The 18,598-nt window shown below is 49.9% G+C and overlaps 8 protein-coding genes across 8 annotated transcripts; 4 read left to right on the top strand and 4 right to left on the bottom strand.

Moving 5' to 3' along the window:
- Positions 1-115: 115 nt before the first annotated feature.
- PFICI_12261 (uncharacterized protein) lies at positions 116-1,638 on the bottom strand (the record flags this gene model as incomplete). Its single annotated transcript, XM_007840842.1, has 3 exons — positions 116-264; positions 324-1,298; positions 1,377-1,638. The coding sequence occupies 3 exons, from the start codon at positions 1,636-1,638 to the stop codon at positions 116-118; spliced, it is 1,386 nt and encodes a 461-aa protein (XP_007839033.1).
- A 743-nt stretch (positions 1,639-2,381) lies between these two features.
- On the top strand, positions 2,382-2,998 carry PFICI_12262 (uncharacterized protein; the record flags this gene model as incomplete). The annotated part of the gene is made up of 2 exons (XM_007840843.1): positions 2,382-2,773; positions 2,845-2,998. 2 exons carry the CDS (start codon positions 2,382-2,384, stop codon positions 2,996-2,998), a joined length of 546 nt encoding a protein of 181 aa, XP_007839034.1.
- Positions 2,999-3,866: 868 nt separating this feature from the next.
- On the top strand, positions 3,867-5,972 carry PFICI_12263 (uncharacterized protein; the record flags this gene model as incomplete). The annotated part of the gene is made up of 4 exons (XM_007840844.1): positions 3,867-3,909; positions 3,945-3,954; positions 4,028-5,045; positions 5,121-5,972. 4 exons carry the CDS (start codon positions 3,867-3,869, stop codon positions 5,970-5,972), a joined length of 1,923 nt encoding a protein of 640 aa, XP_007839035.1.
- A 163-nt stretch (positions 5,973-6,135) lies between these two features.
- PFICI_12264 (uncharacterized protein) lies at positions 6,136-9,215 on the bottom strand (the record flags this gene model as incomplete). The annotated part of the gene is made up of 4 exons (XM_007840845.1): positions 6,136-7,393; positions 7,465-8,576; positions 8,632-8,841; positions 8,898-9,215. 4 exons carry the CDS (start codon positions 9,213-9,215, stop codon positions 6,136-6,138), a joined length of 2,898 nt encoding a protein of 965 aa, XP_007839036.1.
- Positions 9,216-9,919: 704 nt separating this feature from the next.
- Positions 9,920-11,356, top strand: PFICI_12265 (uncharacterized protein; the record flags this gene model as incomplete). Its single annotated transcript, XM_007840846.1, has 1 exon — positions 9,920-11,356. One exon carries the CDS (start codon positions 9,920-9,922, stop codon positions 11,354-11,356), a length of 1,437 nt encoding a protein of 478 aa, XP_007839037.1.
- A 1,166-nt stretch (positions 11,357-12,522) lies between these two features.
- Positions 12,523-13,380, top strand: PFICI_12266 (uncharacterized protein; the record flags this gene model as incomplete). Its single annotated transcript, XM_007840847.1, has 1 exon — positions 12,523-13,380. One exon carries the CDS (start codon positions 12,523-12,525, stop codon positions 13,378-13,380), a length of 858 nt encoding a protein of 285 aa, XP_007839038.1.
- A 205-nt stretch (positions 13,381-13,585) lies between these two features.
- Positions 13,586-15,721, bottom strand: PFICI_12267 (uncharacterized protein; the record flags this gene model as incomplete). The annotated part of the gene is made up of 2 exons (XM_007840848.1): positions 13,586-15,016; positions 15,074-15,721. 2 exons carry the CDS (start codon positions 15,719-15,721, stop codon positions 13,586-13,588), a joined length of 2,079 nt encoding a protein of 692 aa, XP_007839039.1.
- A 1,189-nt stretch (positions 15,722-16,910) lies between these two features.
- On the bottom strand, positions 16,911-17,879 carry PFICI_12268 (uncharacterized protein; the record flags this gene model as incomplete). The annotated part of the gene is made up of 1 exon (XM_007840849.1): positions 16,911-17,879. One exon carries the CDS (start codon positions 17,877-17,879, stop codon positions 16,911-16,913), a length of 969 nt encoding a protein of 322 aa, XP_007839040.1.
- Positions 17,880-18,598: the final 719 nt, after the last annotated feature.

The following is an 18,598-nucleotide window of genomic DNA, read 5'->3' on the forward strand; positions in this document are numbered from 1 at the left end:
AAGTACGTCTCTCTCTCTCTCTCTCTCTCTCTCTCTCTCTCTCTCTCTCTCTCTCTCTCGTCTGTCATTTGGATGTCCTCTTCCCATCGGTATCATCTCTTTCGGTGCAGATACCTCAAGTTGCGACCTGGAATCTCGTCTTGGCATACCTGTCGATCCTCTGCTGTGTGTACTGGAAGCATAAGGGAAGGCCAGTGGCACTCCAAGGCTGGCCGGAAATCAACATTGCCAAGCCAGGCGCGCAGGTGAACACTCTTGCCATGCCTTGCACGTGCGAAGATTAGCAAACAAGCCCTGTATACATTGAGGTAAGGGAGACTTACCATGACCATTAAATCCAGCACAGATCCATTGTCCTTCGAGTCCTTCCACGGACCCGACCAATGGCACGTTATCTGGAGTCATGCCCAAGATTCCTGTCCAAGACTGATCAAATCCCTCACCAGGGCGAGATTGGCCGTGCTGGCCATCTGGGAAAAGCATTGAAAATTCCTTCTTGCTGTTTTCCTCATACTTCAGACAATGGTTACTATCATCAAACGTAGTCATGGATGCAACCAAATTTGCGTTCGAGTCGGCATCCGACCTAGTCGAGGAGCCCCCGAGAATCACCGTCCCGCTTCCCTTGACCTGGTTCACGGAAAAGTAATGATGAAGGCCGTACCTCAGAGACATTGTGAGCCCAAGGACATTGGAGCCCGCGCCAGATGCATTCGGCACAAAGGCATGGACTTGCGATCTCCTCGGCGTGACAAAATGAGCCAAATGGGGCAGCAGATAGGCTGAGTATGCATTCGCGCAGTGAATGACCGTCTCGGCAGCCAACACGCCCCTTGGGGTATGAATGTCCCATCGCAGGCCAGAGCTGCCCGGGTCGACGTGGGGTTTGACCGCGGTCGCTGCACAATACGTCCAAAGTTGTGCTCCCTGGTTGATCACGTCGTCTAGCACCCACTGAGTCAGTTTGGCAGGGTGGACCGACCCAGCAGGCCATTCGTATGCGCAAATGACATCTGGGACTCTAGTCTTTACTTTTGCGTCTTCGGCATCGTGGAACTTGATGTGGGATGTGTCGCCTCCGACCTGTTTGTATGCTGCCAGACTTTTCTCCTGGTGATTGACAAACTCTTGTGACAAGCAGACGTCGATTGTTGTAGTGTCTTGGAAATCGCAGTCAATGTGATTCGAGGTTATGAAAGACTTGGCTTGCTCGAGAACGATCCTCTCGTTTTCAATGATTTTGCGGGCTTCTTCGGGGCCGTGTATAGCGGCATACACAGGGAAGCCCCGGAAAGCATCTATGAAAGGGTGTTCAAGTCAGGAAACGAATGTTTGTAGTACCACAAGAAAGGTGGCAGAGGCGTTGGTCATCGTACCTGGTCGTATGTGCCCAGCATTCCTTCCGCTGGCCCCCGATACAGCTTCTCTGGCTTCGAGAATCAGTATCTCGTCACCCTTCACTCCGTCCTTGATCAGATTCCAGGCTACTAAAGCCCCAGAAATGCCGGAGCCAATAATGACATATTTGCTGGATGGAGGAACGTCAGTTTGGCGATTCCTATCCAAGTGCGGGTATGCACGCGTTGTTCGATGCCAATAAGACAGGCTTGGGTGGGAAACGGGTAGTGATGGCTCCATGCTGGCTAATCAAGGCATGAAGAGTAAAGTAGAATGGATTTTTGGTTTCGCTATCCATTCAAGAGAAATCTTGAACTTTAATACTCAATGAAAGAGCCAAGGAACCAATGGGCAATTATTTCACCACTCTCAACTATGGCTGTCATCCGACCGTCTGTATTCATGCGGCGCCAGGCTGCCCCGGGAAGACCACCCTCGGCGGCGTGCTTCCACTGACATCTGCGGGACCGGACATGATAGGTCATCGCCTAGTATGGGCAGCAAGACAGCCAGAGATCCAAGCCCTGGAGAATTGCTGGAGGTTGCGGCCTGCTTCCGGGTTCCAGTGGATTAGCGGGAGAAATTTGCGGACGTCGCCGCATTGGTTTGCGGCCCCACTTCCGCTTGAGCGGGCACAGCGCCGAGCGAGTGAATACAGGCACGCGAAACTGACTTTCGGGAGTTGTTCCACGGCTATTACTATCATGCGAAAGCGTCGGTATCATGAAGCATAGAATCGAGAATCTGAAATTCAGAGAGGGAGAGAGAGAGAGAAGGCGGCATTGGTTACAGAATCCTGCTGAATCTATCTTCATGAAGACTTGGCGTGTCCGACTTGTAGTCGCCAACAACAGATATAAATGATGTGGGCCCCGCCCGGCTCTGAGAAGACGAGACAGAGATGTTGCGGTGCATCCATCACATACATGTAGTCTGAATCGTCTCAACTATTTTCTTCCAAAACGGCAATTGACAAGTCGACAATGTTCACGCAAGCCGAATCAAGGTCGCGTTGCGAAAAGGATCTGGTGCTGCGACTCGACATATTCGTGATACTTTTTGGCTGTACCAGGCGGATCATCAGCAGCGCCCTCAGTGCACCAATCGAAGAAGACTTGCATTCCTACGTAAACGAGTTCGACTATTTTACAAACTATATTCAGGCGGCGTATTGCTTTGCAATGATTCCCGGCCAGATCATCATGGCTCATGTAGGGCCCAACTACTGGTTGAGTGGCCTCGAGATTGCAAGTGGTGTCATTACGGGGTTCATGGCTGTGACCACAAGCGCGCACCAGATTTGTGTTCTCAAAGTCCTTATAGGATTGTGCGAGTACGGCGCTTGGTTTGGTATGGTGACGCTGTTGATGCATTGGTACGTAAGGAGCTGAATCACCTTGCGTGGGAACTAAGCTACAATTGACTGACGCGTGATATCTGCTTCAGGTATACCCCCGAGGAGCTGGCTATGCGACTGGCAATCTATCACTTATGCCAAGCATTTGACGGTGTGGTGTCCGAGACTGTGCAGGCGGCATTGATTAATGCCCTAGACGGCCTGCATGGCATTTCGGGCTGGCGCTGGCTCTTCAGTGCTTAGGCCCTATTGGCGGTGCTCATGGGTTCAATTGGGGTCTTCATCATCCCGAACTACCCAGACAAACACAATCCGAGGGTTTTCTGGGCCAGGGAAGCCCATGACGAGCTGGCATTGCAGAGACTGGTGCGCCGCAGGTGGACAGAATGGACCGAGATCATCATCGAGACGACAAGTGTGCCTGCTGCCGTTGCGAGGACCGCTTCTTATCGGTTGACGGCGGTATAGGACCCTGAAAAAATTGACTCCATTCATGAATAAATCTCAATCAACAAGCACTGTGAAAAGTTTTCTTCAACGATGCGCATACTTGATATGCATTGTGCGTGAATATGGTCGGTGGCAGGTTTGTAATAACCATCGTGTTCACTATAAGGATCAGGTAGTTGCACTGCGTCGCGTTACAGCTGTTCACTGAGACTTGCACCTAAATAAAGATGGCGTCGAATGAACTTGATCCTTGGCGTGGGCATCTGCATTCATGAGACTGCGGGGGAGATTCAGCTGAAGCAAATGCGAAGTTCCCCATCAGATCCCTGGCTTTTCTTTCCGAATTTTCCAGTCAAAGAAATGTGTCTTTGTAAAAACAAATTTCAATTCACCGAAAGTATTCTCTAGTCAACAGCACAGACCCTCCCATAGTGACAAATGTGTCGGCGGAGAGATCGCAAGCACGAGACCGCCATAAGACATGTCAAGTCTTAGTGAGGGGCCGCCATTGCAGCAGCTTACAGCGCTCTCGCGGTCCAATATCACGGCCTGTAACCGTTGTCGGCAAAAGAAGCGGCGCTGTGATCAAAAGCTACCGGTGCGAACTCATTTCCACTCTGTCGCGTTCAGGCCTCGCGAACGATATCATGGCTAATTCTTCATGGCGATCAGGCCTGTACTCTGTGCCAAACTGCTGGTGTTGAGTGCGTCAATTTTGATTCTGTAGCCAACAAACAAGTGTCAAGAAGGTGTGTTTTCCCTTGAACATTCACCAGTGAGAGGGAATCAAACTCAAGCACGACTTACTGATATCCAACCTAGTCACTTGCTAACCTTGGAGGAACGTGTCACGCAACAACAACTTCACTTGGAGAGGCTACAATTTCTCTTGGAGAAGAACAACATTCCGCATGACAATCAGACATTGATCTCAGAAACAGGCCGAGAAGTCTCAAGACAGATTAGAGCCCAAGCTTCGGTGCATCCTCCTCAAGACACGCCTTTGGGAGATGCTGGCCCGGATGCTGGGCACCCTGGGCCATATGCCGCAGCAACTCAGGCCATGCTCGACAGGATTCTAGATCTTACCCAACGCCGTGCTGTGGAGGAACCGCCATTTTCTCAGATTCTCTTGAGACGATTCATCAGCGCCAAGAGCAGTCCGCAGGTGGCAAGTCCCATCTCGCCAGAATCAATCTTGACCAGAAAGCGTCTTCTGCCCGACCTGATGCATGACTTGGTTACCACGAAAGTTTCACTGCCTAGTAGCAGAGAAGCAGCTGATAGTCTGGCTGATGCCTACTTTCAATTCGCCAATACAGGCCTGCCCTTGCTTCACGAAACGTCCTTTCGACAAAAACTAGATTTCGTCTACGCATCACCAGAGCTCGTTGACTTGGGGAGCGAGCACTGCGATAATGATTTCAAGTTGGCCGTCTTCTTTGTATTTGCAGTGTTTGCCGTGGCCATTGTCATTAGGCAAAAACGAGACCCCTTTGGCATTCCAATTACTTTGGCTGATCGCTATCACAAAATGGCGCTTCAGTTCTTGGACGACGCAGTTGTGCCCAATGACTACATCGGTGTACAGGCGCTTCTTCTCATTGCCATGTACTCATATCATCATCCTACGACATGGGATGTGTGGAAGCCAGTCGGGGCAGCGCTACGCCTAGCGATTGAGCTGGGCCTTCACAAGGACCAAGAGACAACAGAATTCGACGCATTGATCCTCGACACCAAGAGGCGCGTGTTTTGGGTTGCGTATGCAATGGACAGAAGCGTTGCAATCGCCATAAACATGCCGCTGGGTATATCGGATGGATCCATAACGACCAAGGTATATAATGCTCCCCTTCAGACGTGCTGCTGCTTGGATGGAAATGTTGTCTCTGTTTACTGAAGCCATTGTCAGTTTCCTAATGAGGTGGACGACGAATTCATAAAGCACAGCGGAATCAATGCCCCCGAAGACGGCCGATTCTGGAGCAAAAGCCTCAGCATTCACCTGTTCCGCTATCGCCAATTACAGTCAGAAATTCAAAACATCTTGTGCGAGAAGCCATGGCCGGTCAATTCAACCCTTGATTTGGACCGTTGGCAGCACCAAATGCACGCCCGCTTGTGGGCGTGGTACAAGAAATGCCCTGGTGGCAGCAACCTGAACGATGATCAACGGATCAATCTTGAAAACTTCGAATTGTCACTATATCGGGCACTATTGTTTCTTTACAGTCCCTCGCCCAATATCTCAGAGCCGTCAGATGCGGCCCTCGTCGCACTTTCCGAGGTCGCAACCAACCTGGTTCAGATATACTCGCGATCCTTTCGCGAATACAAACTAACGATTCTGTGGCAAGCCGTGGAGAACCTGAGCTCCGCAGGGACAAGTCTCCTCTACAGCTATACACACTCCGCTTCAGTACGTCAGCGAGTTGCGATCAAGAGACTCGAATCTCTGGTACATACATGCTCTTCTGTGCTATGGGGCATGGTGGAGCATTTTCCAGCGTTCAAGGGCAAGCGTGACGCCTTTGATATCTTGGCGTCTGCCACCATGGCAGATATCACTGCTAACGCCGAGAAGGAGAATTCATCATTCGGATGGCCACGGGACGGAAATCAAGACATGTTTGGTGGCAGAGATGACGTTGGTATGTTTATGGATGATGAATATCTTGAGAATGGGTTTTTTGAGATGCGTGCAGAAGAGTTTCATGACCGCCCTACACCATTTTCAACTTCCGAGCAGCAACGAATGATATGAGATGCTCATGTGCGGAGTGGCACGCATGACAGGGCCTGACGAATACTCGAAAGTGGCTGTTAGAGCAAAGATGCTCTTGAAAAATCCAATTGATAAGACCAATCATACCCCATATTGTTTTCTTCACTGGACATATTTGTCTAGAAACCTGGCTTCCTTGCATCTAGTGGTCAACCCTGTCGAAGTTCATGCCGCTAACTCTAGCAGGGGAAATAGTTCGGTGCCGTTTTTTTGTGCCTGACCTCCCGGTAGATTGGCCGAAATGTTCCTGCTCGAAGGCGATAGCATCTTCCACATCGTCGCGTGCTTTTCTTTGTCGTATCGAAGTCTGAAGGGATTGCCTTGCAGATTCCTGACGGCCTTGGACTTGAGTATCGTTGCGTGTCCTCGTATTACGAGGCCTCGCAAAGCCATGGTACAGTGAATCATCACACGCACTATCAGCGTATCGGGATCCACCGTACACAGCAAGTTGAGCTCTTCGTTGCTTCTCATAATCAAAATGCGTTGATCCATTTTCTTCATTTAACTTCATAAGTGCTTGGACAGAGAGCGGCTGCACCCCAGATAGCGGCTGAACTGAACCGTCAGACGATCCAGACGTGCTCTCAGCGTATCGGGATCCGTCATACACGGCACAAGGACCTCTTCTTCGTGGGCTCACATCAAGAGAATCCGCTGAACCATATGCGCGATTGAGCCTTTGCAGCGCTTGGGTAGAGAGCGGCTGCGGGGGGCTTATGTGCTTCAAAGTCGAGCGCCAAAGACTTTCAGAGAATAGCTGATACCGCAGAGGCTCCGAAGAATCTGGATTCATCATGTCGCCCCGTTCATAGAGTGCGTCTCTTATTGCCGTGTGCGTCACTTCTCTGAGCACGTTCTTTTGCTTCAATGCGTCCACGAACGACCGTATGGTTGCATCGAGCCATTCCGGACAACTGCAAGAGCCAAATAGTTTTGAGCAATATAGACAATACTCTGTGTAGTGCCGTGATTTACGCGAACTGCCGTCGATTGTTGATCCAAGTTCTTTTTCGTTCAGGCACCCCAAGCATCGAATAGAGTTCTTCCAGATCGGCAAGGGTCCCATCGTCACGTGAAAAGCTAATGGGTGACTGTGGCCCTCGTAACACTTCCAGGTGTCATCTTGGGCCTTGTACTGGAGCCGTTCAAGGAGGTCCCAGGCACGGTTCACTTCGGGGCTCAGGATTAGTCCTATCGATCTGCGGTCAACGTCCCACCGCTTGAAATATCGTGGAGGCATATATTTTGGAGACACCAAGGCGAGGGCAATATGCTCGAGTAGGCATTCGTCGCATGGCCCGCCTGCAGATACTCTCTTCCATGCCTGACCTTTAGGCTGAGGAAAGGCTCCACAATCGGCGCAACTGCCCTTAGGAAAGGGTCCAAGTTCAATTATCCTGCATCTATGTATGTCTCTGTGTCGACTTAGTGATGAAAAAGATATTTGACTCCTGTGGAATTTGCTTACCTCGATTGAAATCGGTCTTCACCTTCCAGGTCGGATGATTCACTTATCGCGCCGCCCGACCTGACGTCAGTGTCGTCAACCTCTCCGTCCATGTCTGTGTCCGTCCATTCATTGGAACTGTTGCCGGATGATTCTTCTACGAAGATAATCGTTTCTGGCAGCGAGCCATCAAGGTCATATTCCATGTCTTGTGTAGCATCCTCGGACACGCCGGTGAAGGGGCCGTTGTTGTCATCAACTTCAAATCGACGTAACGTCTCCATCTCAACCGTGACTTGTGGGCTTGATGTCGCGGGATCGGCTTCGAATTCAGATGTTTCCATAGTTTCAAGTACAAATGGTGCATCGAGTGGAAGATTTGGGCGAAGCTCCCTATCCTCAGGAACTTCGTCGATGGAGGGTTTCTGATATTTGATTCGTTGAATTGCTTCGGGAGTAAAGATTGTCGTTGTGACATTCGTGTCATTGCTCCCAATATCGTTGTCATTCTCAGTAACAGACACTTCCGTCAACTGATTTGAAATTTTCGTAATATCCCCGGAAGATGGTTTCAATCGTATTGTAGAACTACCGCCGCTGTCCATACTCCAATCCTTGGATCCCATAGAGTCTGTTTGTGGATTTGTCTCGACCAGAAGCGGACTGTCTATAGTTTCGATGTCCGACAAAATTACATTGCTCGTCAAGCTGTTCTGGGTATCGCCGACGATCCATATATGACGAGCCGCCGAAGATGCAGATAAACGGTCTTTGGGGTTTGGCTTCATCAACTTCAAAATGAAATCTTGAGCCTCTTTTGAAGTTTGATTACTCTCTAGTGCATGTGTTGGGAACGCTGAGATGCCAGTGGCGAACCTGAAAAGCTCTGCGAGATTTTGGAAAGCAGTCGCATTCGTGAGGATCCTGTAGACAACAGCACCCATGGACCACATGTCGACAGAAAATGTATATGATTTGTCAGGAAGGAGCTCAAGCACTTCTGGGGCAACGAAACCGAAAGTGCCTCGCTGCATGGTATGGAGCGTAGTGACATCTTGCTGGCGTCGCTTGCTCACCCCAAAGTCTGTGATTTTGACAAACCAGTCCGGATTCTTGCTGACGACCATGATGTTCTTGGTTTGATATTAGATGCATTCTCCTTCTGTTTGGATGGATATCTGTACGTACCCCTGGTTTGAGATCCCGATGCACAAAGCCATTGTCGTGCATAAAAGTTAATCCTTCCAAAACTTGCAACGTGATCTGTCTTGCCTCGATATCATCCAGTGGTCCCTGGAGATGACTCTGCAAGTCACCACTTGCAAGATACTCCATTGATATAAAGATGGAATCTTCAAGCTCGAACCAGCCGTGGGACTGTACAAAGCAGTGGGAATACTTGCGAAGTTAGTATGATCATATTAGAGCTTGGACGCTATATGGAGGTCGTTTACTTTCTGATGCGAAAACTTCGCAACCGCTTCCAGCTCACGCATATAATCCAGTTCCTCGCCTGGAACCACGGACTTTTTAATCTCTTTTACAGCCCGAAGCTTTTGCGAGCTTCCAATCTCGCACTGTTCCAGATATACGCAGCCGTACGCGCCCCGCCCGACAAACTTTTGGCGAACCCATGTTTCTTCACGACGAATCCGGCGCTGCTTTGCAGAAGGGCCGGTGTCGTAAAATACATGTCGCAAGCAAGAACCCAACCACTCGGTCTCGATCTTGGAGTCGCGCACCAGATCAGAAACCAGACTATGACCAGCCATGGCTTGCGCTTACGGGTGGTCGCGACGGCGGCGCATGTTGCGGGGTCTTCGGCAACGTCAGAGAGGGCGTCGATTGATATTTTGGGGCGCGAGTTGTGGTCTCGTAGTTTGCCACGTTGTTTGTGGTATAGAAGCTATCGATGATTGATGATACTTTGAATCCGACGACCGCTAGAACAAAATTGTGTCGCCGAGAAGCAAGAATCCAAGAGTTGAGTGGCTTATTTCAGCTTGCGAATGGCGGAGGAGCGCCCACATGCGGGTTAGATACCAAGTCGGTTAGCATCTGCATGCACACAGCCCCTCCCATATCTAGGACGCCTGCACCTGTCCCTCCAATGATTTCATGGTCACCTGATGTGTTCTCGCGAGGCTGGCGCTTCAAGCATTAATAGTTCTTTGCAAAAGGATGAGAGATTGAATTCCCGTTGCTCCGGATCTACCGTGTGTTGCATAGCGATAAAATGTCTGCAGAACTGATCCTAGCAGTGGTAGCAGGCGCAGACCTGTGTTTGAAGTAAGTTGGAGTTTCCTCCATATGAACCGAATACTGACTGTCCGAGAGATACGGATCAAAGCTCATCCGGGCGTACAAGGATTTCCAGAATGCAAACAATATCGTCGCGGAGAAAATACTCATTGTGGAAAGTATCTGGAGTCGGACGTCGCTTCACATCGAATTTGTGAAGCGAGTTGCAAATACAATGGGTCACGAACATTGCTCAATTCACCTCGAAGTGTTCGCAATGCTCCAGAGCAAGCAAGAAAAGGCAATTGCGAAAATCGAATCACTCTTGAAATCGCCATCTCGTGGCGGTGGCGTCAACAAATGGCGAGTGCCGCCTCTTCGCGCCTCCCTTGACAACACTATTCACGAGCTCGGTGAATGGCAGCGTCTCTTTGATCCGACGTGGTACCTGATACTGAGAATAGCCAACAAGTCCATTGATGAGGCGCTTTCATTCGACAAGAGGGAGCTCGAGTCCGTCGATAACGAGTCGACTATCTCGAGTAGCTCGAGTAAATCCTCGAGTTCGAGCAAAACACTTGTCTCGGCAGGAAACTTGCGAAAAGCTTTGGCATTCGATTCTGCCTCGGATATCCACGTAACTCTATCAGATAACAAACTTGATTGGGACCAAACAGAGACTGTTCCATACTCAACGACCAAAATTGTTCATCGAATCAAGTCACCCAAGCGTTATATCGTCAATACGATTGACTGCTCATCCGACATTGACCTCAATCAAGTCAGAACTGATGCAGAATCTCTGGCGAGGAAGCTTAGTCGAGTCGAGTCGGATGAATTTGGCCTTTTGGCTGCGCGTGGCCTTGTCAAACGGAAGCGCGAAGGTACTACTCAAATCCAATCGATCAACCTAGTCTTTAGCCTGCCGGCAGATGCGCGCGAGCCTAGAAGCCTTCGACAAGAGCTGATGAAGCCGCAAACATTCAGCCTTTCAAAGATTCTGGATCTGGCTCGACGTCTTGCTCAAGCAATCAGCTTCATCCACACTTGCGATTTCGTGCACAAGAACATTCGACCCGAGACGATCATCTCTTTTGGAGATTTCTCTTTGGATGATCAAGCCGCAGGCAAGACTTACCTGCTGGGGTTCGACTCCTTTCGCAATATCAACTTCCACACTCTGCGAAAGGGCGATGCTGCATTGGAGAGAGACTTGTACAGGCATCCCTCTCGGCAAGGTCTGAGCGCGCACAACAAATATGTCATGCAACACGACGTCTACAGCCTCGGCGTCTGCCTCCTGGAGATTGGCCTGTGGACCAGCTTTGTGGAGTATGAGCACGTTGAAGAGGGGGACGCTAGCAATGTTGAACCCAAGCCCAAGCCATCCGCAGCTTTGGGGATGGAGACTGGAGACTTTGAGCCAAGGATCATTGAAGCAACGAATTCGTATGACCACATAAAGGATCACTTGGTTGCTCTGGCCAGGTCAAAACTTCCACTTCGCATGGGCGACAAATACACATCTGTTGTGGTCACATGCTTGACCTGCTTGGATGAGGGGAACGAAGACTTTGGCGACGACAAAGATATGCAAGATGAGGATGGAATTCTGGTTGGAGTAAGGTTTATAGAAAAGGTCCTTTTTGGTCTGAGCGATATTTCTTTCTAGGACTTTAAATGGACAAATTAGAGTTTTCAGTTGGAGACAGAGTAGTTGTGACATCTATGGATGTCGTATTCCACTTGGGGCGTACCAGGACCAGACACAGCGGTTCGGCCCGCTAGAGCTCGCGCTATTGGGTTGAGACCATTGATGATGGTGAATCAATTATTCACGGAGCGTATTTCGTAATTGCCTCGATCAGAATATCAACATTGTTGGACTTGCAACCGCTAGGATGTGAGTGCCATGCAACATCAGAATACGACAGGCTTATCTTCACTGTTGGGTTTCTACCTTGGAGTGTTATAAATATGACAGGCCGATTGTTGATCCTACCAAGAATCCTCGTGGAGCTCATGAGCGCAATTCATGGACGATCAAGTGAATAATATGTCTGGACTCGGCCATTTATGGATACACAATTTGTGTGATTGGCAATGGCAGGCCAGGAAGCTTGCATTCATGCAATCAAGCGGCACTGCGGTGGGAGAGGCTCTGTATTGATTCCGTGGGCCGAAACTATTGGACCCATAAGGTAAGGTTAAGAAGTTATATAACGGGGCCCGACTCTCAGCCGACGCTCGCTGTGGAGTGTCAGACTAGGACTATTTCCTCCATCCCCGTCTTCCAAGGTTGCTATGCAGACTCTGATGTCCAATGAAATGGTTTCCATATCGACGCCAATGGATATCTCTACGCTGGGATAAATATGGATTTTATCGAGCAACGAGGGTACTCCTGCAAGGTCAGCTTGAAGTAATGTCAAAACGTTGTGAAAAGGTTACAGGCAGGACAAGGAGAGACTCAAGGGCAAAATCTTGTACTTTCGTGCAGTGGCCAGTGAGCATAACGGGACAGCGCAGTAAACCCCTGCTGACTCCATAGCCAGGGCCATGGTAGTGAGATCTTGGCAGGCCTAATTTAGGCCCCTGATGGCACGATTGGTGCTGGAACAAACGAGTCCTGCAGGAAAGCGTGGCATCAGCCTGGACAACTTAAGTCAGCGCCCTGTCACTTTGGTGGGTGGCGAGCATCGCATTCTCAGCTTATTGCAATTGCAATGTTCTCCTTAAAAAGGAAGGAAATAAGAAAGGACCGTCTAGTTCCCAATTAATGTAGAAATTTTCCACGTTACATAGCTGGTAAACCCAGCGGCTACACGCACAAACAACATGGCTCACGAGTACGACACCAGCTATAGCTACTCGACGCTTCAGGTGGTGCCGGGCACCGAACCTCAGATCGCCCCGGACCGTTCGCTGCCGCAAGCGATTCCAGCAAGCCCAGAACCCGAAGAGTATCACACCGCCGACAAATATACCTATGTCCATGAATATGATCAGACGAGTGCGACAGCAATAGCAGCGCCGACCAGTGCGGCGGCGGCCGCTACACCAACCAAGAAGCGTCAAATATGCGGCTGGGGTGTATCGCCCAAGATTTTCTGGGCCCTCATCTATGGCGCTGTAATACTTGTGCTGGCGGGCGTCGGCGGGGGCATTGGCGCAGCGATGTCAAACCACAACTCCAGCGAACGCGCAGCCGCTGATAGCGCTGGTACTGCTACCACGGGCAGCGCAGCCACCTCGACGCGAAAGGCGACAACACCGGCCCAAACCGCCGTGACGTACGGGTCACGAACGCTTTGGCGCGACTGCCCAGCTGCCAACATGACGGTATACACGCCGTCGGACACGGATCAGCAATTCCGCAAGCTTTGCAGCAACCTGTTTATAGGCATAACGGGCCAAGCGGTCAACGATCCTTACGAGAGCTTGAATGACTGCATCGACGCATGCGCCGCCTTCAACCAAGACAACGAGTCCGCCATCAAGAGCGGCAAGAAAAACCCCTGTAGCTCCGTCTGCTGGCGGAATACATGGAATACAGACTACCCGGGCCAGTGTTTTGGGTTTACCATGGTCAACACGACAGACGGGCAATTCAACGTCAGCACGAAATCGAAAGATCACGAATGCGACTCTGCGGCGTGGATCAACATTGACGTCTGGAACGCGACCGTGGGATAGAGAACCCCTAGACATGAGACTTGACACCAATAAATTCAACAAACAAATACAGTAGAAATAATACGCAATTATCCAAGCACGAGACGACCTCGATTCTCACAAGGGGTAAATTGAACCAAGATCATCTTGTGCAAGACTTCTAAATTAATTACTATGCAGCGAGACCGAAAGTGGTTCATCGAATCTTACACAACACACCTCAGGCTTATGAACAAACTGTGCTGGTGTCGGTGACCAGTGTATCATAAACCTTCCAATCAATGATGCGGACCGCAAACCCAGACTGGGGAGTATATACCAATCTTACAAGATTGGCACTCGTCGCTGTCCATGACGCATGAGTGATGCCATTGGCTAGTGCTGCATCGTACGCTGGGCTGGTGACTTCTACCCATGCATCATTGATGTACGCCTCGATGCGGTAGTCGAGAGGGACCGCAATCGCCTGGTCCGAAGCGTCAAGGAAGGCAATCTCTGAGCTGGCCACGGTCGTCGCGGTACCGAAATCAATCTGGAACCAATGTTCCGTGGCTCCGTCGCCCACCGGGGATTGGTAGCCGTGCGCAACGTCGTAAGTGGACTCTGTAAAGAACCAGAGGCGTCCATCAATCGTGTCGTGGATCTTGTTGGTATCTGCGCCATCCACATCGACGCTGCCGACGGGGTAGGATCCATCGTTTTGAGCTTGGATGGACACGGGTGCAGTTCGTGGCCATGTGGGCGGGCTCAAGCGACCAACGTTGACGGTCAGACGGGTCAAGGTCGAAGAAGAAGCTACTTGGACATTGTTTACTTCGATGATGAGACCCTGCGTCCCATACTTTTCACCAGTACTGTCCCACTGGACAGAGACGTCGTTGCCGTGGTACAAGACATTCTCGACCCTAAAGTACGTGATGTCCTCACTTGCGAGAGGGTTGACCTCGAGAACGTCATCTCCACGAGCGCGAATGCCAACAAATCCGCTCAGGACCTGGTCGATGAAACCTGAGTGAAAGTAGTGAGGCGAACGTGAAAGACCAACGATGGGCGCACCAGTCTCAGCGTTGTAATCCTCTTCAAGGACGAGAGTGTAGTCTCTGTTGGGATTGTAATGAATGATCGCGTAGGATCGCAGATAGTTGGTGTAGTGCCATTTTGTTATTACAGAGGCACCCGCGGTATTGTTGTAGTGATCAAGCAAATTGGCTAGTGCCGTTAGGACTTGGGTTGTCTGATAAGGCCAAGAAGGACCGTTCCATTGACATTCTGGCTGCCCGGTCGAGGAGTCGTAACGATATTGAACCATGTAATACTCGTAGCTTGGCTCAACCGTTCTGAGGCCACTTTGCCCCAAAAGGAGATTTTCATCAAGAATGTGAGAGAAAGCATTCGCATAAGTGGCATTGTCATCGGGTAAATCGTGTGTCCAAGGTGTATATCCAACGAGTTCTCGCCCGCGAATCGGGTCCCAATATGTGGCACAATCCGTTGTTGCATAGTATCTGTCGATAAAGTGCTCAAAGGTCGAGTTCCACAGATTGTCCTGCACCAGGTCCTTGAGAGTAGCTGCACGCGCATTATACGCCTCGGCAACCGACGTGTCACCTACCAAGGCGGCCACATTGGCGATAGCCAGAGCATTGGCATATTGATACTTTGTAATATCTTGTCAGCCTTTATTTGATCAATGAATTAAGGGCGAAAGACTTACGCTGTTAATGCTAGGCCGGAAAGATTCTCCGTACTGAAATCCGTCTACTCCACAGCTGGCATCGATGCTTGCAATGGTATACTCGGTCGCATCTTGAATCGGGGCGATCCAAAACATTTGCTTGGACGTATCGTAGTGATCACTCTCCCACTCGAGGTACACAGTCTGCATAGAGTCCAAATAGCCAGTCACGTCGTCGACAACGCCATCCACGAGGTAGCCCTGCCAAACAGCCGTCGCAATGGCCTCGGAGAACCCCCGCGGGTTCGCTTGCGAACCGTACATGAAGGTTGCATAACTCTCCTTGAAGATGCGATCGCGATTCCAGCGGCCCTCAAGCAGATGGAATGCCGTGGCGTCACTCAGTGATCCCCACGGTGCGACCTGCCAGGACACATCGTCGAGGAACTCGGTGGAGATGAAGCCATCTGCGCCAATATCGCGTTGATGAGCGCGATATATTTTCTGGCGGTAATAGTACACATCAGTGATGGTCTGGTCGCTGGTCTCGAAAAACGGAATGCGATCAATGTACCACGGATAGTCGTTTCCAAAGTACTGCGTGGCAAGAGCACATGTGTCCAGGGCCGCCGCGGCAACGTGGACTAGGCCAAAGGTCGCAAGGACGCTGTGGAGTGTCGCAGGCATGACTTGAACTGTTTACTCGGGATTGTTGACAGAGAGCTCTGTCTGCCTATAACGACTCAGAAACTTCCACATAGACATGACAAGTCATGGCGAATATATAGTCTATGTAAACATGTCTATAGTGGAGCTTGAGCAGAGTTCCTGTCCAAGCTCTTGCTATAGCTCGCAGTCAACACGAAAAGAAGGACGCGTCACAAGCGCCTTGCTATAGGCGCCCCGTGCTGATTGGAGCGCAAGCTGATGAGGTGACAGACTATATAAAAGCAAAAGCGGGAAAGACAAGGGGAAAAGCTGGGAAAGCTGGAGACGGAAAGGCGGGGACCCCACAGTTCTCAGCATTTTTGCTTTGAGTTTCTTCATCACGAATCATGTACCGAGATTGCTGCCAAGATCATCCCACCGGGGTAGCATTCAGGTATGTCCACTCACTGTGTAACACCTCGGCATTGGGTTCAGCCAAGTGCGCCTGCTACGGATAATTTAGTTGCGCGTACTCTCAATCGAGTTTTACATGACCACCAAAGTGTTCGCTCAATATGACTTCATCGATACACAGAAAGGTCAAGAGCTGTTAAACGAAGTACAAGCACACTCATCTACACCACGTCGCATTAAAGTGAATCCATACTCCGACACCTCGTTTCAAAAATTTCCTCAATCTTTGCGGCACCTGTTGCATTGAAAGTTGTGTCGCGCAATCACCGCCGTGGGCGATCCTCTCTTTCATCCACATATTGAATATCGCTGTCGTCATTCTTAGTGCCATTTGTATCTTGAAGTTTGGTCAGAACTCCACGTGATTGTAACACTTCTCAAAGTGCTGATGTGTGCCCTTCTAGAGGAGCTAATTTGTTTGCATCCAACATTCCCACCTCTGCTTGGTCAAGCAAGAGCTCATTGTGAGGCAAATTTTGAGGAGCCACAACAACAAAGTCAAGCAAATAGGAATGCTTCGAAAACGATCCATGGCTTCTGCTGAAATCACGCACAGGCATCTGTAATTTGCGGCATTCCTGATTCGTGAGAACCTAGTGATTCCAGACTGGCTGCGAAATCCGTCAGATGTAGAAAGAACAGCTGACTGTGGTAGCGCCAGAACATCCGGGCCATCAACGACGCAAATTGCATAACTTCAGGGACTCGGCCAAACAAGGCAGGCGGATAGTGCTTCCCCAACAATTCATAACGTTCATCGACTGTGAACTGTCAGATGACAAGTCAATTCCATTTTGCGAGATCGGATCATCTCACCTTTCGATAGGGTAGGTTCAACTGGAATATGCACAGAATCGCTCGTTGGACGACAATGGAGGGCGAGAAGACTAGCGATCATCATGATGCGCCAACGAGTCGGGAATTCCTGTGCAATCCTGACAGCTGATGTGTACTCATTGAGCGTTATAGATCGAGGACTGTCGGCAGCAAATGATGCGCGGCCTGAGTGAACTTCATTGGCAAGCCCGTTATCCCTGCGGCCCAGAGATCTTTCGCAATGCGGCGCCAATGCAAACAAATTTGCATTTATGACCTTGTCACAAGATAGCACTGTTGACCGGCCCTTGACGCGAAGCTGGCCTTGAGCAAGGTACTCGGCAAAGTCATAACAGCGGCCTTTGATATGGCTGCGGTACATGGCCTCGAGTCCACGTCTACTCCACGTTGTCTGAGACCCGTTGAACCTTATATTTTGAGTATCTGGAACTTTGGATTTGAATTCTTTCATGAGCGTGAGGTCTCTGACAAAAGTTCCAGATGGGAACATTGCGGTATCAAGAACGCATATGTAGATTTCATGTAACGATAGTCTTTCTCGCTTGTGCTTGTGGATTGCCAATTGAATGGCAAAAGCAAGCGAGGCTGTCCATGATATAAATACGCGATGGCGTATTGGCGTGTTGAACTGCCACCGTATGTGTTCGTTCAAGGCAATGGCGATACCCGAGGTGTCGTCTCGCGTGAATATATCATTGACCTTGGTATGTAAAGCAGCTTCCGATCTCATCCACTTGCTGCTATTCCATCCCGAACTGTCTCGAGAGAACACACGAAAAAGATAGCGGGGAACAAGGTTCAAATCCAAGTCTGAAGGATTGATGGGACAGAAGGGAACTTCGGTGGGACAGTTGTCGTCAAGGTCAAATTTGTAGTCGTAGTTCATGTCGTCTTATAAGTAAATTATGATTTCGCGATTTGCAAAGTGACAAGCTGGACAATGAGCGATTCTCCAAAGAGTTGCAAATGCACGAAGCTCTTGCAGCTGTTTTGACTTCCGACTGAGCTGAGATGGGGAGAAACTGGAGAAGAGACGAGAAACCGCGGGAACGGCTATCTTCGAGGTGAAGGGCAGAGCGTACTTATCTCGGAAGTCGCTAGTAGGTGAGACGTTCAGCCCGGCTATTCCGTATCCTCCTCATTTCTGCTACGTGTTCACCCACCTCGAATCTACAATACAAAACCTTAAAAGTATCCCCACACGGCATTAGCCTAGCAAGCACATCGGCAAGTATGTACTCTGTACATTATATGACGATATCTTCAAAACATCTTTAATCCACGAATTTCAACCAAACAAAATGGTAGAATTGCGCAAGTGCGTGAAACTGAGCTCTTCAGGCTATTGAGGTCTAGGACACATGAGGGTTGGCCTGGAGTTTGAGAAGCGGTGTGAGCCCTTGGTAATCCGGTATATATTTCCAGTGTTTTGCCCAGTGTTGTGTCCAGCATCAGAGGGGTCGACAGTGAGCAGGATTAGGGTAGATGGATAACCTGGGCGGTGATTGAGTGCATTGTTTCGATCATGCTCGTGAGCTCACAGGTCTCGCAGCTCTCTTGTTCCCCATTTCCCGCTGTCAAACACCGAGCGGTTCAGGCCGCCCG

Source organism: Pestalotiopsis fici (assembly GCF_000516985.1).
Source record: "Pestalotiopsis fici W106-1 unplaced genomic scaffold PFICI_Scf_10, whole genome shotgun sequence".
NCBI lineage: Eukaryota > Fungi > Ascomycota > Sordariomycetes > Amphisphaeriales > Sporocadaceae > Pestalotiopsis > Pestalotiopsis fici.